This window comes from Scardinius erythrophthalmus (assembly GCF_964197995.2).
Source record: "Scardinius erythrophthalmus genome assembly, chromosome: 21".
NCBI classification, from domain to species: domain Eukaryota; kingdom Metazoa; phylum Chordata; class Actinopteri; order Cypriniformes; family Leuciscidae; genus Scardinius; species Scardinius erythrophthalmus.
Window position 1 is genome coordinate 14,118,338 of NC_138241.1, and position 21,530 is coordinate 14,139,867.

At 35.8% G+C, this 21,530-nt stretch overlaps 1 protein-coding gene across 1 annotated transcript in view; it reads left to right on the top strand.

Annotated features, from left to right (window-relative positions):
- Positions 1-7,240: 7,240 nt before the first annotated feature.
- The window catches only part of LOC308681561 (zinc finger matrin-type protein 4), a gene marked incomplete at its 5' end in the record, with an annotated part of 104,817 nt that continues 90,527 nt past the window's right edge, over positions 7,241-21,530 (top strand). Inside the window, 2 exon segments of the mRNA XM_081350565.1 lie at positions 7,241-7,295; positions 7,298-7,302. Of these exon segments, the coding sequence (XP_081206691.1) occupies positions 7,241-7,295; positions 7,298-7,302 (60 nt within the window).

Consider the following 21,530-nt stretch of genomic DNA (forward strand, 5'->3'; position numbering starts at 1 on the left):
AACGCCAGACTGCTGTTCTGTCTCAGGATTTTTACATGCAATGAGCAGAATTTTGTGCAAAGCTCTCTAGTTCCCCCCGGTGAATAGAAAAGTTAATTGCAAATTTGTCTTTTTACCATTGGTAAGCAAGGGTTCCAGGATTTGTCTGGTTAGTGTGAACCTGTTGGTAGATTCTGTAACTACACCATCTGGCAGCAAATCGTAATCTTTAATCAAAATAAGTTGCTTATTAGTATATTGCAATGACATCTCATTGATTGAAGATGTGTTTTTCGGGCGAGGGCATGACAACCTGTCACTCACATGAGATTGCATCAAAAGCAAATTCAATTAATTCAATCAATTCCCGTTGGACAAAATCAATTCCAGCCATGAAATTCAATTTTTCTTTTTTCTTTTTGTCATGTTCTACTTGGTTGATATACATCAGAATAGGGAAGAAAAGACTACCGCAACTTCCGTTTCATGCTGACTTTAAGTCAGGAAAAGAGGAAAAGAGAGGGAAATGCAGAGATGTGTGAGTTTCATTCCTTGTTTCCCATTTTAGCCGGTTTGAAGTCCCTCAAATAGACTGTCAAGGCACTGCAAAAATGTATCTAGTATCCAGTAAAAAATATCTAAACATCTATAAACAGGAGAAAATTACTTGAGGCAAAACTACATAATATATTAAGACTTTTTTCACATAGACTGAAGTATTCAGATTTAATCTGGTATTGCAGTATCTTGATCTATCCACTAGATGGCAGAAGACACCAGTGCTTAATGACCAGCATTGCAGAAATCCAGTAAAGTACTAGTATTTGCAATGCATGTTAGTGTTAATAATAACAATTGTTGAAGCAATAATACAAAATAACATTACATCTTTAAAACCACTGATCTACTGAGATACTCCTGAGGGTAAACTTGACCTTTAGACTCCTCTGCAGGGGAGAAGTCGTCGACTCTCATGTTGTTTACAAATTGTTATTATTATTATTATTATTATTTATACTTGGAACACAATAGAAGTTCTTATCAAAATATCAAAGTTGCTCTTTTCCAAAAAAAAAAAAAATATGAATAGTGATCTCTGGCTGTTGAGTTCAAATGCAATTGGTTTAAATAAATAAATAAAATTATAATCATTAGGCCCAGCATGCCTAGTGTATGATAAATGAAATATCTTGATGTTAGGTTTATTCAAACCCCTGGTTATAGGGTCACTGAAAGAGTTAATAGACAGTACATGCCTTTGACTGAAAATGAACGTTTCACACTAATGGGTGTTACTGGAATCAGAAGACTTATGCATTACAGTGAAACTCACAGCGTGAGTTGAAATCTTGTTAATTTCTCTCCTCTCCACATGTTTACCTCTCAGTGTGAGGGAAGAAAACTTAATGAAACGTTTTGATGAGGGCCTGAAGCTTGAATAAAATATCAAGCTTCTTCAGCACACACACACGTACACACAGCACAGCATCATATCTCAGAGCTCAGGTAATTTACATGCAGACAGGTGATTGACAGGTCTCATTCCTATATCAGGTGTCTGTTGAAGTGGGACATTCTCCATGCTTGTAGCCAAGAGCTGTAAACCCAAACAGCTGTTGGAGATAAATGCATTAGATTTAGTATAGCTCTCAATGACCACACTATGAAAGTCATTCAGTCTTGGACTGGATGTGTCAAGAATTACTAACATAAACCTATCACATTTCAAGCTTACAGACAGATGAAAGTGTTGGTCTGTAATTAATATGCAATGTCATCACCCTCCACTGTATACTCCACTTCAATAGCCTCAATAGTGACATAGAAATAGGCACTGAAGGAAATTCACATTTATTTGTAAATAGCATCCTCTTTTAGGTCTGTTCGACAAACACTGAATTTCACCTTCTGTGAATTAAACTAAACAATTCAAAAATTATAAACTACTTTGTAATTTTATTGATTTACATTTTTAGAAGAAACTTCGAAAGGTGCTAGGATGTGCAATTTCAGTTACAGATTTACACACACTGACACATGCAAAAGTCTTTATGAAAAATGAAAAAAAAAAAAAAATGAAATAGCCATTGGTGGGTAATGCATTACAAGTAACATGAGTTATGTAATCAGATTACTTTTTTCAGGTAACTAGTTAAGTCACACATTACTTTAAAGGAGTAGTAAAGGTGTAGCTAATATTTTAAGTAAATATTTTAACTTATTTTATATTTTTATAAGCCCAGTCTAGATGAGAAAAAAGTTACTATTTTAGGGAGGAACGCAAAATGCATTACTTTTAAAAGTAACTTTCCCCAACACTGAAAATAACAATCTAAACTAATGTATAACAGCTACATAAAATAAACAAACAGCTGAGCCACAGAAGCACCATGGTATAAGTGCCATCAACTGAGGTAATTTGCTAAAACTTCTAAAAATGAAAATATATGTGCATTTGACAGTAGTGTGCTTCAGCCCTGCAGCTATTACACTCAGTCCATTAAGCACGCTGGATCACTGTTTTAGAAGCCAAACGAGAGCGGATTGGAACTCAATCTCTCTCCTGCAGTCTAATGAGCTGTTTCTGGATCCTTGTCTCATCAGATCTAAGGAACGTAAGGCGGGATACAAGCAGCGCGTAACGAGTCCTGTTTGACCTCGTCTCGGCACCGGGCCGGCGTTTGGCAGCACCTGCTCTCAGCGGCTGTCATCGGATTTCAACCACTGTCCAGACAGACTGGCTTCCACCTCTGACTCTGTCCTGCAGCACAAGCATGTGAGAGACACACGGCCTCTTCCCTGCTGATTCACAGACACGTAGAGAGTAAATGCCAAGGACATTTCTGGATGTTCAAACTAACATGCGTGTACAGACACATACTTGCAAAGAAGTATAACGCTTTAAAACTGATCTGTATGTTATATATTTCTACCGTATCCATCTCAATGGATTGTTTGGGAAACCGTCATAATAATTCTTTGGTAACACTTTATTTTGATGGTCCCTTTTGAACATTCTACTAACTATAAGTAACTTTACAACTACATGTCAACTAACTCTCATTAGAGTACCAGTACACTGTCTGCTTAATATCTGCTAACTTGTTATTGTGATGGTCCTCCAACAGACATTCTACTGACTATAAGAATCTTTGCAGCTGCATGTCAGCTTATTCTAACCTTAACCCAGTCTACTAGTACTCTACTAACACTCTAATGAGAGTTAGTATACATGTAGGTGCAACAATACTTATAGTCAACCGAATGTGTTAAAAGAACCATCAAAATAAAGTGAAACCAATTCTTTTATAACCCTACTGGCACAAAAATTACACACTTGAACCAGTTGCATGCCCCCCTTTTGAACCCAAACATAAGAAATTGCAAAGAAAAAAATTAAAATAGATATAGTTCATGAAGCCTTCGGACTACAAGCATAATAGAGTGGTGAAAGTATTTGTGTAGGCCAACTTGGAAGGTAGCATCACCCTGGTTCCCTCGATAGAAACCCATTAGGATTTTTCCATTGGCTTTTGGATTATTGCAGAAAATAAGGTCTGTGACTAACAAAAGCTTATGATTTGTACACATTTTGTTAATTGTGATAATCTTTACAAATGAACACAACTTATATGAATTTTGAAGCGCAAATACAATCAGCAGAAGTCAAAAGCTAACCAGGTTATAAACGAACACCTCAGTCGCATGACTTCAACATCACTATCACTAAGGGTAACAATGTTCAAGTTCAGGAAGGAAGGAGGCGGGAACCGGCAAACATTAAACATAACTTTAATATAAAATAAAAATAAACAACAAAACGATCCTTCCGGAGCTCCTCTGTGGGACTCAAGACTGGTGTGGCGAACAGGTGACTCATTAACACTCATGCCACAGGCCTCGCTCAGTTCCCAAGACTCTCATGTCACAATATATCACAATACAAAAATGCAATCAGAATAGGTCACCCAAAATAAAAATTACTGTGTGAGAAAAAAAATTCAAGTTTACAGAGTTTTAGGGTCAGTACTACATTATATATAATGTTGAAAATAATGTATAATAATGCAATGTGGGAATATCTGTGGTCCCTGATAATGCCAAATGTCTTATGTTACCAGTAAAAAGTAGCCTACATTGTTTTAGTGGTATAAATAGGTATAAATATATAGGTATATTAGTGCAAGCATATTCGTCTAAAATAATTCTGTATTTTCAGCTTCAAAATAATGAATATTTTTATTCTGGTGTCACCATTATCATTGGGTTACCAGCACCACGTCTAAGCCCATTCATTTACACCCATAATGTACTGTAACACCAAATGTAGCATTTTAATCAACAGATTTGTTAACCTTTTACCATATGTCTTGGAGTATCGCAGTAATATCGTATCGTGAGATCAGTATCGGGATATGTGTCGAATCGTGACATGAGGGTATCGTTACACCCCTACCGGCGAGGGCTCTTTGACAGCGCTTTCCTCTTTTTTCCTCCAAGGTTTCAGCACTACTGTAACAATGTTCAATGTCAGAGAAGGAGAAGGTGGGAACCGCTGAAGGTTAAACATAAGTTCAATAATGAAATAAACATAAACAACAAAAGTAAAGCACCAGACCCTCACTGACAACTGCTGCATAAACTAAAACAAAACACCAACATAAAGTCCAGACCTGGTCCTCTCTTGTCCTTCACTGTAGTCACTTCTCCTTTTGTCCTTTCAGAGCTTCTCCATGAAACTCGAGACCAGTGTGTGCTCATTAACACTCGCATCAACGGCCTCGCTCTGTTCCCCCGCAGCCTGCCATGCTTGCCACACTAAGCTTCCAACATCTCTTTCAGTCTTACAGTCTTACAAGGCCCCATCCGTAGTGCATAATCCGAGGGTAGCGGATCTGCATTTCCTGCCTGAAGACGAAGGCAGGGGCGCAGCCGACCCCCCGGAAGGTATAGACAGGACCATCCTGGTGGTGGTGGGGAGGGTGGAGGTGATTGTTGCGTCAGCATCTGCAAACTCAAACATGTGTAAGTACCGATTTTTTATACAGCAAGTATAAGGACATGATTGGATAGATGTGACGATAAGTGATGTAGTAATTAAGTCTTACTGGCAGAACTTATGCTGAAGCTTCTTTTCTGGTGATGCACCAGCCTAATCTGGATCATAGGTGGAAACTCAATCTTTAGTGACAAACACAGACAGCAGAAAAGCTGATGAAGTTGCATCAAATAAATCAAATCAAATGTTGTCACTAATAGAAATATATATATATTTATAAACAGCTTAGCTAAGCTGGTTTAAGCTGACCTGATGGTCTCAAGCCTGCCCAAACAAAATGCTGTTAACTGATGCTGTTAAAAAGTGTCCACAATTCCTTTAAAATCATTAAACCTGGCTTGGAGAGATCAGCAAACCAACATATGAGCCTTGTTTTTAATTTTATAACTGAATAACTTATTGTTGTCCCCAACAACTGCTTTCTGCAGTTTATTTCCATGTGCCTTATAGCACTTTATTTCTTTCTTTTTACAACTGAAATCAATATTTGAGTTGCAATTGCTTCACGTTAGGGTCCCGATCACCCTGTCATGGATTATTTTGCAGTAATGACCAGATGACTGTATTTTATACCCTACATATAGACTTCAAACTCAATATTAATGTCTGACAACCAAAACCTGTCTTATAAAATAATATACACCCCAATATTTTGTATCTAATCTTATGCAGTTTGACATTAAAAATGAGTCTGGAAGAGCAAATGCACAGAGTTCAACGTTAAAAAGTAAAACAATGAAGAGCATCTGCCATTGCCAGAATATGGTCCTACACATGACACTTGAGACAAATGAACAGCGGCATCACCGATTACCAGGCGCCTCGGATGAGTTGGCTTGCATTGTGATGGGATGGAAATGTTTGGATGCTCTACAAAAGCAGCTGTCATTTCTGCTGAGACACTATAATAGGACATTCATTTCTAAGATTCAGCACAGGCTTTTGTGCTCAGGAAAAACGTGACAATTTCACGAACAGATTTTGTGTGATTAAACAGTGACGGCTCAATATGGAGTTAATAAACTGTGAAGACAGAAACACATTTCTGCCTGTATAATAAGTTTTATTTAGAAGCAGTCACACTTCTTATTTGGAGTCTGAATTAGAAAGGGAGATACCTGTGAATGTGTGTATACAAGGTTATAATAGCTGTATGGTCTATAAATAGTATAGGGTGAGTTCAGTAAAAGTGAGTTCAATTGCCATTTAAATATCAGGAGACAATCATATAAAATCATCATGTTTCAATCATGTTTTTGCTTGACATTATTAAGATGGTGGTGGTCAAGCTTCACCATCTAAATAATCTCAGCAAACACCATAGAAAAGCAAATGGAATTTTTATAAAAAAAAAAAAAAAAAAAAAATCTTAGAAATAAACCTCAATAATGAATGCAAATCACTTCCACAAAGCGTTGATTGTATTAATATGACCAGAAACGCAGTAATTGATTCCAGAACTAAGAGTCATGTATGCCATGAATAAACTAATATTGAAGTTTTTAGATATCTCAAAAAAAAAAAAAAAAAAAAAAAAAAGGCCAGATAAAGTATCTCTAGTATTTCCAGATATAGCAGTGTAACATGTCAAAAAAAAAAAAAAAAAAAACCTTGAATCATGTGCCTGTAAATATGGTCATTGTGACTTACAAAACGTACCATGGTCCTATATGATTTATGGAATTATATTCTTTGGAGTAGGCTATGTACTTTACCAAGGTATACAAAAACAAACATGGTAGGTATATAGGCCTATATCTAGTATAACATATAAAAGTATCTAGGTTAGTTAGCCAACAGTTTCTTCTCAACAGGGGAGCCCAGGATAGCAAATGAGCTGCGAGAATGATACCCGCGCGCGCTCGTGTCTGTGTGTGTGTGTGTATGTGTAATCCATATCTCTGCAAGTAGTATCTCTGGATTACTGACGTGTGTGCCCGCGCTCTTATATCTATTCGCTCTCGCTTTACGCGCAGTTTGATGGCGTCGCCGCGCGCTCCTCTCTGCGTTCTTCGACCATCACTTATTTATTAACGGCGAGGATCACATATGATGATAAAACACTGTCGGGATTGGTGCTACAACATTTTCGCCAAAGTGTTCTGTGGAAACTGTATCTCCGCTTGAGCTCCGAACCGAGCCGTGAGAGATAATAGAAGAAGTTTGCTGGATACAGGTGCGATCTCTCTCTAACTCCAGCTGATGATCACAGTCACGGATCTGGACTGCCGGATTCCAGTAGATCATATCAGATCTAGCTCAAGGTATGCTCAGATACACACTAGTATAATGATGATGGTGATGCCGGTTAGAGTTTAGCTACTCAGCGCAGGAGATCCTCACAGTGATGCTATTTACAGAAATAGGGAAGAATATGGGACTAGTTGTCACACTTTTTACTTCAGCAAATATTCCTCAGGGTTGGATCGATGTGGAAAACATCTGTACCTCAGAGTCTTGGATACAAAAAGCTATTTAACATGTTCACCATACACAGGAAAAACGCGATACAGATCGTTGAACGCACATTGACAGCGGGGCATGTTGTCACACTAAGTTGCCACCATGGGAATCTACTCTTTCTCGACTCTGATTGGAGAAGAATATTTTTTTTTAAGGGCATCATCCACAATTAACATATTAGTATTAACTGTATAGCAACATTTAAACAGTAGGTTACAATATGTGACACAACAATAACGAAAAAGCATACAATGGAGATATCAAACTAATGATTTGGCAAACACAGTTAACTTTTCAGTTGAAATTTTTGTTGAATTAAGTTAAAATATCCTTATTTACAACTGTTTTGAACTTGGTGTTTGAAACCATTATACTTAACCACTGCAAGAGAAAACTAGTTTTTCGGATATTTTTCAGAGCAAACTTTTCACTCATCAGTGTATCATTTACATCTTCTTTTAATGTTTTTCTTCGTCAGGCTAGTGTGTCTGAGTGCCAGACTTTACAGTAAACTGAAGTTGAAGTAGTATATACACTCTGAGGGGTTGAGAAACCTGAGATTGTCAAAGTTTAAATTACATTGATCTTTATCCATTAAGACTCTTATAAGCGCATCCGCAGAAGAGCTGCCTGTCAGTGTCATGTTACTGCAGAATCTTGAGAACATGTTCATGTTAACAAGATTCAGAATATGTTTCATCCGCCGTTGATTGAAATGAGCAAGAAGTGAGCATTACCATTTATCACAGATGTAGACAGAGTGCTGTAAAGTCTGTTTTATGACCGGTTGAAACTAACTGAAAGAATAGAACCATGCTGACATCTTCAACCTCTGCCACCTTGATTCATAATGTCCGCAGAGTGCACTATACTGCCAACACTACATGCACAGTGTTATTTACAACACACTACATACTTTAACTCGAACACTCCTGTTTCTGCAGCCTTGTCTTTTGCTTTTAAACTGACATTTATTTGAAGTGTGTCCAGTCAGTGTGGGTGTTTTGTTTGGTTCGGGTCAGAAATTTGTTTCAGTCTTGTAAGACCTGCTGTCTGATGCTCATCTATGATATATTTCCATAAACGTTCACATTGTGCTATGTAGTATTCAAAACGAGCAGGGCAGCTTAATAGTAAGGCATGAATTGACTTATATTTTAATTTTGCAGATGCTTAAATATTCAACTGTACACTAACTGTATATAATGTTATATATAGATATGAAGAGTTCAGATGCAAAAGCCTCTGTGCCATCTGAAATTTTCTTCTTGAATGATCATTTTTATCAAGCTTGTATATTTAAGTTCAGTAATTTCACTTAAATGGCAATGAAAATGACCTATTAATTGTAATTTAAGTGAAATTACTGAACTTACATATACAAGCTTGATAAAAATGATCATTCTAGAAGAACATTTCAGATGGCACTTAAAGGCTTTTGCATCTGAACTCTTCATATTGCATTATCAAACACTACAGTAAGTTCCGGAATTCTGATTGGTTGAACGTGTGAGCAATAATGCACTTACAACTGAACATTCTTTGACTTCTTAATCCAGTTCCTTCATAAATATGTTTCCCATCTTTCGTGTCATTGTGCTGAGTAAGGGTTTGGCCTTTTCTGCTAATTTGTGAAAGAAAACAGCATGCAACAATAGATCATAAAATGGATGAGAGTAGCTCTATTTGTTAAAGGGAGAGGTCACCTAAAAATGAAAATTCTGTCATTATTTACTCACCTGCTATTTTTCTTTCTTCTGTGGAACACAAAAGGAGAACTGAAGGACTACTTTTCAAGAAGTTTTACAAGGTCACAGTCAAGCTCCAAAAAACACAAACAAACACCATAAAATAGTCTATGTGATCCGTTTGCTATATTGCAAGTGATCAGTCAAACAATAACTTTTTATGAGGAACACACTGACATTTTAAGTATTCACTGAATTTTCACCTCCTCCAAAGCTCTGTGATTCACCAAAAATATATTTTGAAATGACGTTTTTTCATGAGTAAGTAAACAATCCCTTGAAATCATGTATCATTTCAATACTAGAATTTACAGTAGGGTTCATCCCGTATGCTTTGTTCAACAGTCCATTCTTCTGAAATCTGCTTAGTTTTTTTTTTTTGGCTGTTTTGTTTAATACTTTACACCTCTGGATGGCAGGTGCATTGGACTTTCAGTAAGGAAGATATATTTGTCCTGTGCCCTCTGTGCTTTATCTATGGTGAACAGGGATTCTCTCGCAGCTGTGACACCCGTCAGCGGTAAATGATAGATATGGTGCTGGTGCGCAGGGGGGAGTTTATGGAGCAAATGATTTGCTGTACCATGCAATACGTGAGCCACTGACTCTCCTGCTGAGATTCAATGCAAGAAATAACAACAGACCTAAAATAGACTTTTAATATGTGTGTGTGCAATGCGTGTAAGCAAACCCGCAGCTTGTGTGGATGTGCACAACGACATGTTTTCTATATCTACTACTGTATAGGTTAAAGGATAATTGGGCTGTTATTCGGTTGTTTTATGAAAATGACCACCATGACCCATCCCTGTGTGCTAAAAGTGAAGTTAAGATATAGCAGCAATTTGAGTATCCCTAATTATTCTTAATGCGCTTGGTGTCAAAACCCATGAGGCCTCCTTTAAATACCATATTTTTGCCTAATAAACATAATTGCTCCATCTCAGAGGGATTTATAATTATGTGCCTCTTGCTTTCTTTTCTTTCTTTCTTTCTTTCTTTCTTTCTTTCTTTCTTTCTTTCTTTCTTTCTTTCTTTCTTTCTTTCTTTCTTTCTTTCTTTCTTTCTTTCTTTCTTTCTTTCTTTCTTTCTTTCTTTCTTTCTTTTGTCTAAGACAGGCTGCTCTTCTGACCATGTACTCTAGTTTCTCAACACTGCTCCATGGCAACAGGCATGACGATCCAAAAGCACGCATCTTTGGTACATCTCCTGAACTGCATTAATTATTTTTCACACTAATCATATGCAAACCCCCCATGTCACAGTTATTAGATATGTTGTTATAGATGTAATGAAAAGACATTTGAAAATAAAAGACTGTAAATTCTGCAGGTTGCCAGTGCGAATGATAGATCTGATCTTTTCTTCTTGAGTGTGCAATCCGAGCTTGCATATTAAACAACATCTATTTTAAAACTAATGCTATCATGTAATGCTGAAGAGCTTTTTTGTGGTTTCTGACAATGTCCTGTTAACCAGAGACATATAAAATAGTCTGTCCCTGCTTCAGCTGGAAATTCCTTTGGTAACTAAGATGTAGATACTGTAACATTTGTATTTGTGTGTGTATGTGTGTGTGCATGTAAGCTGGATAACAGGAATATAAGCTGAAAATGTGAGCCAGTGTGTCAAGAGCTTTGAGAGGTGACAGAGTTCTGTGGTGAACATTTTCTTGCTCATCAAGCATGTTTTCTGTGCTTTCTGTTTTATATTTTACAGATATTTTATGTCAAATTTTCTGTAGAAAATGTAAATGTTACTCGGCAATGCCTACCGATCCCAACAAAAGTACATCTTCAAGTTTCTATCATATTCTATGATATCCTCCTTGAAATTCATTGAGATTTGTTTACCCATTTTGTCCACTAGGGGCGGTATAACCAACATCTATCATGGTGTAAGTGATTTTAGCATGGTAACAATATACTGATATATATACTACTGTTCAAAAGTTTGGGGTCAGCAAGATTATTATTTATTAATTGATACATTTTTTGGAAAGAAACTAATATTCTTATTTCAGCAAGGATTTCTAATGTTACCAAAAAAAAAAAAACTATTACATCAAAGAATTCTGAAGAAAAAAAATTATCACAGTGTCCAAAAATAGCAACTCAATTGTTTTCAACATTCATAATAATAAGAAATGTTTATTGAGCAGCAAATCAGAATATTAGAATGATTTCTGAAGGATCACGTGACACTGAAGATGGAGTAATGATGCTGAAAATTCAGCTTTGTCATCACAGGAATAAATTACATTTAAATATAATAAAATAGAAAACAGTTATTTTAAAATGTTCATAATATTTCCCATATTTGCAGTTTTGATCAAATAAATGCAGCCCTGGTGAGTATAAGAGGCTTCTTTCAAAAACATTAATCTGATCCCAAACTTCTGAATGGTATATGGCATTTTCCCAAACCAATTAATGATAATCTAGTTAGTGACTTAAACACTTTAAAAATGAAAGCGACATTGTTATTTGACTTATTTTTGAACTTCAAGGATTTAAACCAAAATGTAAGATTATTTACAAGTGATGAATAATACGTATAGTATCAGTGCTAAAACAAAAGTTAAAAAGATTAAAAACAGTGAATAAAAAATATGACTGGATGAGCCACAAATTGAAGCCACTATAAAATGCATGCAAAGATTTATGTCGGTCTGACCTTACATCAGTTGAATTCTAAAGACCTTATATAGCCACGCCCCTTTTCAGTACCCATATCTTCCGGTTTATATTTGCATGAACCACAAAGTTAAATGTTGCTAGGCATAACAACCTACAGTTACATTGTGTCTACACTGGCCACAACAGCCAAAATTAATTCACTCCCATTATAATCAAAGAAGCTATCTACACTAAAGCATCCGTCAGTATCCACCAGCATTTGGATGCGATGTTTCCAGCATTTTGGGATATCGCTTAAAAAACGCTGGATGAAAACGCCAAGATGTGCATAAATTCTAAAAATGCGCATAAAAACTTGTTTGCTCAATTGAGTCGGATACATTTTTATCCGATAAGAAAACATGTGCATGAACTACGATGGAAACACATTTACCAAGTAAATTCCTCGATGCGCATCAAAGTGGTTTGGTATAATTACCTGTCAGAACTGTCTTACGCGTTCCCAAAAAGCAAGATAACATGATCGCATTTATTGCGTTTGATTTCGAGTTGCAACTAAGTAATTATATACAGAAATTATAATATACAGTAGCTTCTACTGCAGCTTTTTCCATTTTTCTTATTGATATTTAGCCAGTTTATCAGGAAGTGGCGATTTTGTTCTCTTTGCCTCACTGGATGGAAACGGTGCTTTATTTCCAAATGTTTTATGCAATATTCTAATTTTTTGCGCATAAGTTAAATTTGCAACATTGGATGGAAACAGCTAGTGACACTTTTATATAAAATGAATTGCACTGCAATATACATTATATAGAATAATGCATAGCCTCACACAGTAGGAAAGTAAAAGCGCACAACTAGTATATTTGAGTTTGAGTCTTCAGATACTCATGCTTTGGCTGTGATCTCCCTTGTGCGACTGGGGTGACGGCTCTGTATGTTATCTGTCTTTCGTCACTCATGCTTCAGATGTCCAATGAGAGCTGCAGCTCATACTGCTTTGAGTCATAGACCGCATGCTCTGGTGTGAACGCACCAACTGGATGAAAGGAATGCGAGTCTGCCTTTGTTACAGGATTTTGTTTGTTCTCTTTCCATATCTCTCTCTCTCTAATGTTTTGTTTACGCTTTTAATGATATTACCTCAAGGTAAGCCACACCACCGCTGCTGGAGGAAAGGACATCGCTTTGTTCTTCTAGAAATTTGAGCAGCAAACACTAAAAAGGGAATGAAAAATGAAGAAAAAGCCCTGATTTATCTCTTTGAAACGGCCGAACGCATAAGGGAATAACTCAATAAATAAAATGATGTTATTTACTCATCCTTACAGTATGTTGTTTCAAATGACTTTGCAAAACAAAAGGAGTAATGCAGCAGAATGTACAAGCCATTTCTTTTTCCATTTATTAATAGTGAACAGCAATCTGAACTTCAAAACAAAAAAAGAACAAAAAAAATGTATTGTTGAGACAAGTCACATTTACTTATGTGATGGATGATATGACTTTTGTTGTTGTTATTTTATGCTTGTAAGTACAGCTAGATTTTTATGCTATTTTATATACTGCACTTTGGTCCATTTTTATAGTTGTAGAAGTGTTAGGCTATATTAATACATTTGTACTGAGTTATTTATTTAGCACAGATTGTTTCAAGACAGCTTAACTGTAAACAAGAAAATAATAGTAATGTTTTCAAAGTTTATGATGAAATTATGAAACTAATACAATTCCAGCTATAAAGCCGCTCTAAAAAGACAAAAGTGTCATTATTTAGCTCTAATTAGTTCAATAAACGTGTAAATGTTGCAAAGTTCGTTAGCTATGAAGCAAACTCAGTTCAGCTACACTCTCAGAAAAAAGGTACAGCAGCTTTCACTGTTCAAAATGCATGCTTTTGTACAATATTTACCCCTGAAGAGTGTATGTTAGTACACATATTATTACCTAAAGTGTTCTTTTGGATGGGTACCACAGACAGATTTTCTCCTATCTTTTGTTCTGAGAGTGTATAAAGCAGCTCTAATGAAGATTTCATCATTCCGCTCAAGACAGTTCAGTCAATGTTGATTCATTTAAGTTCAACGACAGTGTCGATGTTGTAGCATGAGGGTATAATAATCGAGTTCCATTAGGACTTTTATTCCAGGAAAGAAAGAGATTCATGTGGGTTTGGAATGAATGACTTAAGGGTCCAATTCTTACTATTAACTAGTTGCTTATTACTAGCATGCATATTATATTGGCTGTTTATTAGAACTTATAAAGCACATGCCTTATTCTGCATGACCATATTCTGCATTCCTTAATCCTACCCAATTCCTAAACTTAACTACCTTACTAACTATTAATAAGTAGTAATTAGGAGTTTATTTAGGCAAAAGTCATAGTTAATAGTGAGAATTGGACCATAATCTAAAGTGTGACCGTAATGGTATAGTAATTTGTGGGTGAGTTTTCTCTTTAACCTATGAGAAAAGGGTAACCATGAGGGTGCAAAAGCCAGTGACGTGGGGCTTCAGGGCTGCTCCATGTTTCCTGGCACATGAGGAGCCCAATGCGCCAGCACCCCAGCGGGCGACGCAGTCTTTCTGCTGTCACTACATCATGGAATCTGTCCTCAAATGCTGGTGTCCCGTAGGCATAGCTGGTTCATCCCCATATGCCTTTCCAAGAATTGCATATGAGGAAATCTCAGATTCACAAAATGCCCAGCAGGAAGTGACGCACATGACTGTTGGTTTTACAGGCATCTGGCAGTCATATATTTGGCTTTGTGGGGTGAAAAGAGGAAGGAAAAATGAATACTGTGATTGACAGGTTTGCAAACAAGGGCCTGGAAAGGTGCCTCAAAGTTTTTTTTACTGCAATGCATCTTTGCAGTTATTGCTTCATGGCTATTTTTGGTCTTATTGCTGACTGAGGCCATATTCTCGTGACATTTTAGTATTATAGCACATTCAATTAAGATGTGTAAGATCTTTCTAAAATAACAGCCTAATGTAATGGACAGTCTCTTTACAAGGTACTTTATGTGTGAAACCAAGTGATCTTAATTGTTCTTTAATTATGGCTAAACAAATATGAACTAAGTATGATCTTGCTTTAATCCTAATTAAGATAAATCCTTAACGATAACTGACCATTCTTATTATTTTTATTTATTTTTTATCTGTCCAAGCTTGTGCCAGGCAGATAATAAAAAGTGTATAGTTAGCATTTCCTGAAGTTCTTGCAATGCAGCAAAAGTATAGTCTAAAAAGGTTTCAGGCTTTGGTTCTGCATAGATACAACGCCACAGGTTTGCTGATGAAACTCACTGTGCATTTTACTTTCTATCAGCAATGCATGACAATCAATACATAAAGCAGTTGATGAGATGATTAAATAGATGTAAATAAATGCAGCATGTAAATAAATGCTTTCGTTTAAATGATTGCATGTAAAAAAGTATTAAGTAAGTACACAACAACTCTAATTGTCACAATTCCTGTCTCGTTTCCCCTGTTTGGTGGTTAATGACTTTTATTTTCCGTAGCGATTGATTACCTTCACCTGTTCCTCGTTAGACCCTTGTTGTCTCCGTAGTTTGTTGTTGGTTGTGGTCTTTACATCCCAGTTGTAAAGCTGTTGCGTTTTTCACCCTCTGCCTTGTCTGGATTTGTGTTTCTTGTTTTGATTTCAGTCTTGTTTGGATTTCTGCCTTCTTTGGATTATCTTTGTTGTGTGTTTGTTAAATAAAAACAGCTGAAATAAGGTCCTCGCCTCACCTTGTCCCTGACAACCGCAACACTCATAAATAATAGTTTACTTTTGGGGAATTTTGTCTGTAAGGAGTGTGATGTGAGTGTGACTTTGAATAAAAATCAGTTGTCATTTTAAATTAAACTGAGCACTTTAAAGCGCCTAAGACAGAAAGGTTTTGTTGGAAGTAAACAGCGCTCCTGGAGTCTCAAAAGGACACATAGCCTATTCATAATGCACATGATAACAAGTCAAAGATGCTGTGATTTTCTTCTGGAATATCACACAGAAAATATGCCCTGACAGATATCACTGAAATTGGTGCCCTGAGATATCACACCTGTCATCTTCAAAAAAATCCTTCATGATGCTGTTGTTCAGCCTCTGCATGTCAGTCATTTTGAGCGTTCGGTTTTGTTGAAATGTGTTTGGAGGGAGGATTGTTAAGGGAGAGTGGTCTAATTCAGTGACCAAGTCGGTGGAAGTTAGCGAAGCAGCTTACATTGACTTGCGCGTAGATTTGAAGGTTGCGTCTCAAGAGACGTGATAGAAAGAGCGTGGCATTTTAGAGCGTCCAGCTCTTGGTGAACAGAAGTCAGTGTGGAGTATGGAAATCAATATTGGTATTATCTCGAGGTTTGAGGTTGCATGACCCTCTCCGAAGCTCCTGTCTCAGTTTTTTCATTTTGACATTAATATATCAGAATAATGAACAAACCCTTCGGCCAAAGTGCTAATGGTTTCCCTTTAGGAAATACATGAATAAACAGACTTTCAGCGTTATCGTTTGAGAGCATGTATCTAATATACAGCTGATGTGTGCTTCCCATCATTCCTAGAGAGGGTTTAGCAAGCAGGGCTAATCCTCTGTCATCTTGAAAGTGGGGTAAATAGGCATTTATTCAAAGCCTTTCTTGGAAGCTCCGATATCAGCTGCAGCCCACATTTAGCCCCAGACCGTATCCAGGGCATTGTGAAATGAACCAAAAAAACCCTGGAGAGCGGAGGTGTTTGTGCAATAGCTCGCACACAAACTGAATAATGGACGAGATCGTGGAAAATATATCTGCGCTACACACTAACAGCCTACACAAAACATTAAGCTGCAAGTTTAACAGAGGGACATTAGCTCTTTGGTGTCTTTCTCTGCTTGAAAAAGGGTTTCTCGTGGCTGTGATTCCTATTTGGACTGACATGCTGTAGCTCTGTGGTGGGGGGTTGTTCATCCAGCTTGAAGGCTTTTGTTGCTGTGCCATCCCCATCTCTCATCTCTCATCTTTGCTAGATATGGCCAATCTCACAGAGGGCTTCCACTGATGGGCATGATGAATTTGGCAGGTATAAAGACAGTGGAATGCTCCCGAAGGTCAAAGACTCGGGACTGTCTATAGTAGTGATGAGTGGGAGACTTCTGAAATGAAGCTATGTCCCTTTCTGGATTTGGGCTTTAGTTCAGTCCAATAAAATGTAATGTTTCAGCTCCATTTGATGTCTACAGAGTTTATAAGGAACATAACTTATCTTACACTATAAAAAAGTAATTATTCCCATAATGTCAATAGCTTATAATAATTTACATTCACATTGTATTCATACATGCACATTAAAATATTAGTTATTCAAACCATTCACATCAGTCACATAAGATTTCTGCATTTTTACTAGGACTGTCAACAGATTTTTCTAATCTATTTTCAGCCATATGTACATTTACGCAATATAGCCTACCGATTAATTAATCGCAAATAATGGCATTAAATGTCATTGCTTGTTGAGAAAAGTTCCCAAATTCAAATAATAATATAGATTTTTGAGATAGATGAGTAAAGCATTGAATGGATATTTTTTTAAAAAATGGCTTTAGGAGTCAAACATGTTTTCCATGATCATCGCATCGCATTTTTTAAATCCTGAACCAAGTTGCTGTCTAGCCTCGAGACCCCAGCATTATGACGTTTGAGACATTTTTTGATTTTCGGCTGATTCTGTTAATGGTTGTCACATGTGATAGCCTACTTTAGGACAAAACACTGACAAATTCCGTTTCCAGCGACGCAACAGTGCTACGACTGTTTTGTGTATGATTTTTTTAGTAAATCAAAAACCTAAAGCATGACCAAGCGATTGAGTCGAATGAAACGGTTCTTTTTAGTGGATCAGAAACATACAGCGTGACTTGGATAGTCTGTTTCCCAAGCAATTGAGTCTTATGAAACAGTTATTTTTGTGAATCAAAAACCTTATGCTACCAGTGTAGTCCAACTTGGTTATGAACTGAATCTTTTTAGTGAATCAAATGCATACTGTACATCTAAAAGCTTACTGTATTTAAGGTTAATGATGAGGAATAGTTAAAGGCACAGTAGGATATTTTATAAAAATTAAAAATGTTGTACATTTATTATTGAAATAAATGTATCACATCATATTTGGGAATGAAATTGCATTTCTTTTGTCCTATTATAGTGTTTCCTCAAAATAACTATTTTAATTAATTTGCAATTGTTTAATTCCTTACTATTCCTTTTTTTACAAAATAAACCCTCGTGTCGGGGGCATGATTTACTGCAGTTCACTGCATCTTTAACCTATTATTAATTAATTAACACATCACAGCACATTTTCCATAAATGTGTATTTTTAATGTAATGAATGTAGTTTATGTGTCTTGGAGTCTTAATGATGTTTCTGTCCATCTGAGGCGTTCTTCTGGGGTGTCTGTAGTCTGTTAGTGAGCTTGTGATGCTAAAGTTCTGGTCCATTACCCTCTGAAATGAAAGCTTACAGTAGCTCACTGCTCACTGGAGTCCTCAGTTAATACAGCGCCGTATCTGACTATGCAAATAGTGAGAGGAAATAATCTATATTAGCTCACTGACTGGGTGACCTTTTCAAATAGCCTTAATGACCAGGTGGGTCAGCACACCGTATTTGCGGCTCGATCTGAAATTTAAATGTCACTGCTTTCTGATAGAGTTTGCTGGTTTCAGGAAAATAAAAATAAAAGCATTTATGAACTGAGTGTGTTATACTAATTATAATAAAATATTATACGTAGTTGGGTGTTTCTGCAACTACGGGCACTTTTAAGTCCCAGAAGTGAAATTTTAGATTTATGTTAAAATTTGTCATTTGATGTTTCATAAATATAAACGTAGTGTCAATACACACCTTGACATAAAAAAATAATTAATAAATAATATGATTTAATGTAAAATGATGAAGCATTTATAGGTCCAAACACCATTTTTGCTCATGTGGTTTCAATGTTGAGATACTTAAAATGAGCTCATTCTTTTACAATATGACATTATTTCAAATGGAAATGTTTAATATACAGATTCATTTACAGCATCTTAAACTTTTTTGTATTATTTACTGATCATTTTTATGATTTTTTTAACTAAATGTGCCTGTCCCACACTTTTGAGTCCTTACCGAAACAATGAAAAAAAACTTTTATTATGAAATTTTATCGAACACAAACAAGTCTAGTTTCTATGGAAACAGAAATTATCGCTTGAGCACATTGCTGACAGACTGGGCCACCACACTACCTCACTCACAAGATACCAAAAAAATAAGGTAAACATCATCTTTTCTGCTCTAGTATTTATTGTGTGTCCTTACCATTCAGCTTAATAATTGTGTATTTTTGAACTACATTTTAAAAATAAATGTATATTACTGTTGAATTCATGTATATTAAGATGCTAAGAGTCAAAACTAATGTGGTAGGCCTTGCTAGCTGCCAATTAGCTAAAATATTAGCAAAATTTTAATTTCTGCAACATGTCTTTACCGCAGCAAATTTAGTTGTTGCGGTAAAGACCTTGTGTTGCGGTAGAGACAAATTCAAGGTTTACTGTATATTAAATGACAAATATTCAGTATATTATTAGTACTGAAGTATATATTAGTATATATATATATATATATATATATATATATATATATATTAGTATATATATAAACATGCCATTTTATACATAAAAAAAATATTTTGTCCTTACGACACAAGATGTCATTACCGCAGCACTGCTCTATTTTCATTTTTTTTTCACATTTTCATTTGCAAAACAATATTTTTACACTTAAGTTGAGATGATTAACACATTGAAATTGCAACATCTGTCATAAAAAGTTAATTATGTTATCTTTTGTGTGTATGGAAACAATTGACATCTGAGGTTACTGTAAAATGTTTACATGGCATATAGAAAAAAACATGAAATTCCCTATTTTGTATATTATTATTTTTATATCAGTATTTACAAAACTGCATCAAATTTGAAAAAGCTATTTAAATATATAATTTTTTTTATAGAAATTACTAAAGAAAAATGTATAAAATGAACGTTATTGTAACATTGCGATAAGGACACTTTTTAAGAAGATGACCCAAAAAACATAAAAAATAAACATGTTCCAAATTAAAATCTTAACGACTACATTCTATTTTGTGTACATTATGTATTATAGACTGTGATGGTTAAAATTGAAATTCATAGAGGTTGATTTTTTTTTTATTTGGATAGTCAAAAGTGCCCGTAGTTGCAGAAACACCCAGTTATACTAAAATGAAAAAAAATATATATATATACCTCTATAAAAAACATGCATGAGCCAAAAACTGTACGATTAAGATAACCATATACTATAGCATATGGCTACGATTATGAATCTACAATGTCTCATTTCGCTGCTTGTTCAATTCAAGATCTTTTATCCTAATAAAAGTCAGTTGGAAATGTTAAAAAAAAAATTGGTCATTATTTTCTTTGTGCAGTCTTTCTATATTTGAATAATAATCAAATGAAATTCACACACACACACACACACACACAAAAAAAAAATATATATATATATATATACATATATATATATATATATAATTCATTTATACATCTCCCATGGGGTCAGCTTTGGGTGCTGCAGAGATGAAATAAAGATTTGGATTTAGTTGCAGCAGTAATTCGATTCATTACAAAACTCAAAAGAAACCAACATATCAAAACTTTCCTAATCAAAAATGTAGCACATTATCACCATATCTTGTTCTAGCTAATCAAAAAAGCCTTTCTTAGCTGGTGCTAACTGAAAATTCTAAGGGTATGACGATACACTTAGCTTACGAGTCGAGACGATACACGATAATGGGAAAGAGACAATATAATATTTAACATTTGTTTTAAAAAGTCTTCAATGACAAAATATATGACTAGAGGAAGAATAGTCTTTTAATTTGACTGAAAGTCACAAAATGCAAAACAATGCAGGTGCATTATTTTGGTAATCAGGTAATCGGTCGCCACAAACTCAGCTATCATTATCTTAATGATATCGCGAGACAGCTTTTCACCTCAACGAGAAATATCGTCACGTTTTAATATCGCGAGATCTCGTAGCATGAGATCTCGTCACACCCCTAGAAAATAAAATGAAAAGGGTAAACATTTGGCCATTTTATGCTATATAAACTATTCCATAATTTATTTTCTTAAAATCACCCATGAAAAGTCTCTGCCAATGAAACTGGCCCAAGGGGTATATGGACAGTGTTATTTGTGTTTCTGTCTGTGGCAGATAAATAACTCACACACTTGACATGGCTTTCGTTCGTGATTGCCATTTTACTGCACAAGAGTGATGGAAACAGGCCGACAGTGTTTTCAGCAAAACTGCACATCATTTAATGTCACTGCAAAGGGGAGAACCTCTCTTTCAGATGTTTTAATCAGCAGTGAGTCAACCTGTGGGATGGAATCGGACAGGAAATGTTCCTAATTGCGACAAGAAATACGAAGCAGATGAAGAGATTTCTGACATTGCTCCTGTTCTCGATGGGGTTGGTGGGGGAAGAGATCGCAAAGGGAGAACGGAGGCCCAGATCTC